We start from the raw sequence: 2,794 nt of genomic DNA, 5'->3' as shown, positions 1-2,794 counted from the left end.
CGATTTTGTTATCGATATTTTTTATCGATTTTGTTATCGATATTTTTATCAGTTTTGTTGTCGATATTTTTATCGATTTTGTGAACGATTTTGATATCGATATTTTTATAGATTTTGTTGTCGATATTTTAATCGATTCTGTCATCGATATTTTTATTGGTTTTGTTACCGATATTTTTAATGATTGGGTTAACGATTTTGCTATCGATATTATCGATTTTGATATCGATTTTTTCATCGATATTTTCGTCGATTTTTTATCGATGTTTTTATTATTATCGCTTTTGTTATCGATATTTTTTTTTGTGTGTGCTTTCGTTTTTGACTTGGATATGCTCTTAACCATACCACGTATTCTACGTTTAAAATTAGCGGCTGTATCTCCGATACAGCCTGCAGACCAAGACGAATGCGCAGGACTGTTCCTTTTTTTCCTTGTATTAAATTTTTTAGTGCAAAGTGCAGAATAAGTAGCAATTTTGAAGAAAATCGTTTATCCTGTGGTAGTTAATAAATTTGGAATCTTATGAAAAATATATTCACCAAAATTTAAATTGCTACTTTCTCCGCACTTTGCACTACAAAATTTTATCTAAACATATACAAATTCACAAATCGGGCTCAACTATTCTCTTGCTAATTTTCAATTCAAATTGTGCGGTGGAAGATTTAACATTACTTCCAGAGATTTGGTGAGTGTAGGTAGAGGTAGAGCTTCCGTGACTAGCAAGGAAGCCGTCCTTTGTACCCGTTCCATCTTGCTTCTGGACAAAGTCTTGTGTAACGTCGGCTACCATACGGTGGCGCCGTATGCATATACATATGTGGTTTTATTCCCCATTTTTGGCCTATCGCCGTTTTGCCGGCATGGAGGTTGATATTGACCTCCCTGGAGCCGTTTTCGATGTTTCGCTTCCAAGTAAGTTTCCTGTCTAGGATAACTCCAAGAAAAGAGCTAGTTCTACCCAGGGTGGGAGGTTTGATTAGAGGAAGATTGTATTTCCTCGTTAATAGTACCATCTTTGTCTTAGTAGGAATGACGCAGAGTCCACAATCCTTAGACAAGATGTTTACAAGGCTTAATGCATTTTACAATAACTCACTTAGAAGAAACGAAGTAAGACTTATAGGTCTGAAATCTTACGGTTTCACATGAACGGCGCTGCCCTCTTCTGGCAGAAAAATCACTTTCGCCTTTGTCCATTCATATGGTATGTGAATTAGGGTTAAGCAGCATTTAAAATCTGAGTAAGCAGGGGTCACAGTAGGTCCTTAGCTGCTTGCAGAGGTGCGCGAAAGACTCTTATCAAGTGTCGGATATTTGTAGAATTGTAAGAACATGATAGCCCATTCCACCGTATCATAACTTAAGATGTCCTATGCAGTGCTGCCTGCGGACCGATGAGTCCTATGAAATATCGCAGGTATCGTCAGAGCACCCAGGGAAGTAAGTGCTCATAAGGATCGCCCGCATTTCGTCACATGATGATGACAAGTCACCGTTAGGCTTCTGAATAGAGTTAATACTTGAAGAATATTTCGACTGAACTTTTTGCAGACTGTTGGCTTCAGAGTTTTCTTCTATGTTATTGCAAAAGTTTTGCTAAGATTCGCGGTTCGCCCTCTTTATGACCTTCTTGAAAAATTTGAGTACATCCTTGTAGGATTGTCACAAAACTGTTCTCTTGGCTTGATTAAAGAGCCACCTGCTATTCTTTCTCAGTGCTTAGGTATCACAATTCCAGTACCAGGGTTTCTTTTTGGCCTTAAAAAGTTTGGTGGGGAGGAAACCCAGAAAGCAGCATTACAGTCATTTATCACAAAAATAATAATAAGAGTATAGATTGGGGGCTCAATTGCATAGTACACCAGTTCGGTGAGCTCCGGTTACCGCCTCGTCCTCGTTTACCACACCATAATAAAATAATAAATAAAAATAGTTTGTTGGGTGATCCTTATAACAAATCTGTTCTTGGTGGGTGGTACATATCCGAAATTGCCATAAGAATATCATTGACATATGTGACAAATTTTACTGCCAAGAGTTAAATGTTCATAAGGAGTTTTCTTTTCCACTTACATTGTGAAGATCTACGCTAACCTATCACAGTCTTCATCTTTACTTCAATTAATCGACGAATATATTCCTTTAGCGTCGTGCGATTTTTCCATGCCTTAAGTAATGTGAACAGATGTTCAAGAATCAGTGGTAAACACTCTTACACGTACATATGTAGATCGATATATATTAACAGAATATTAACAAGTAAGTAGTGTGATTATCTCAGTCTGGATGAGTAAAGCCTAAGGTAGGTATTTTTCCTGAGGCATTGAACACAATAAACAAGAGATAAGAGATGTATTGTTGTTTTTATGCATGCAATATAATTAATTTTAGCATGCATACATATTTCGATTAATTTATTAAATACTTACGTGCATGCATATATTCATGAATAAAAACAAATTATGGTATGGCACATCTGTTCTTGAGCCCACAAGCAAGACATAAATGACAGCTGCACATTAATGAGTAATGATAATAGGCATATCATGCCAATATGCGACATATAGTACGAGTATATACACACACTATTACTTAAGCATAAACACCTCATGCATACACGCTCACACATGTTCTCTCACCTTAATAAAAAAAAATAAATTATTATTATAAATCAGCATATAAGATCACCCAGATGGTCACAAAAGGTCATGCAGAATCCATAATGGTTTGTTTGTTTTCTTTTTTGACAATATAATTGGAAAGAAATCTGCCGCCTCACTGATAAGT

General features: G+C 36.4%; 1 protein-coding gene across 1 annotated transcript in view; it reads left to right on the top strand.

Moving 5' to 3' along the window:
- The first annotated feature begins 1,036 nt into the window (after positions 1 to 1,036).
- LOC118740085 (larval serum protein 1 beta chain-like) overlaps positions 1,037 to 2,794 on the top strand; it is an 18,648-nt gene continuing 16,890 nt past the window's right edge. The window contains exon 1 of the mRNA XM_036471578.1: positions 1,037 to 1,117. Within this exon, the coding sequence (XP_036327471.1) occupies positions 1,037 to 1,117 (81 nt within the window). The remainder of the gene's footprint in view (positions 1,118 to 2,794) is intronic.

The sequence above is a fragment of the Rhagoletis pomonella genome, unplaced genomic scaffold, assembly GCF_013731165.1.
Source record: "Rhagoletis pomonella isolate Grant_MI unplaced genomic scaffold, Rhpom_1.0 Rhpom_scaffold_00005, whole genome shotgun sequence".
In the NCBI taxonomy this organism is placed as follows: Eukaryota; Metazoa; Arthropoda; class Insecta; order Diptera; family Tephritidae; genus Rhagoletis; species Rhagoletis pomonella.
This window is presented reverse-complemented; position numbering and strand designations above follow the sequence as displayed.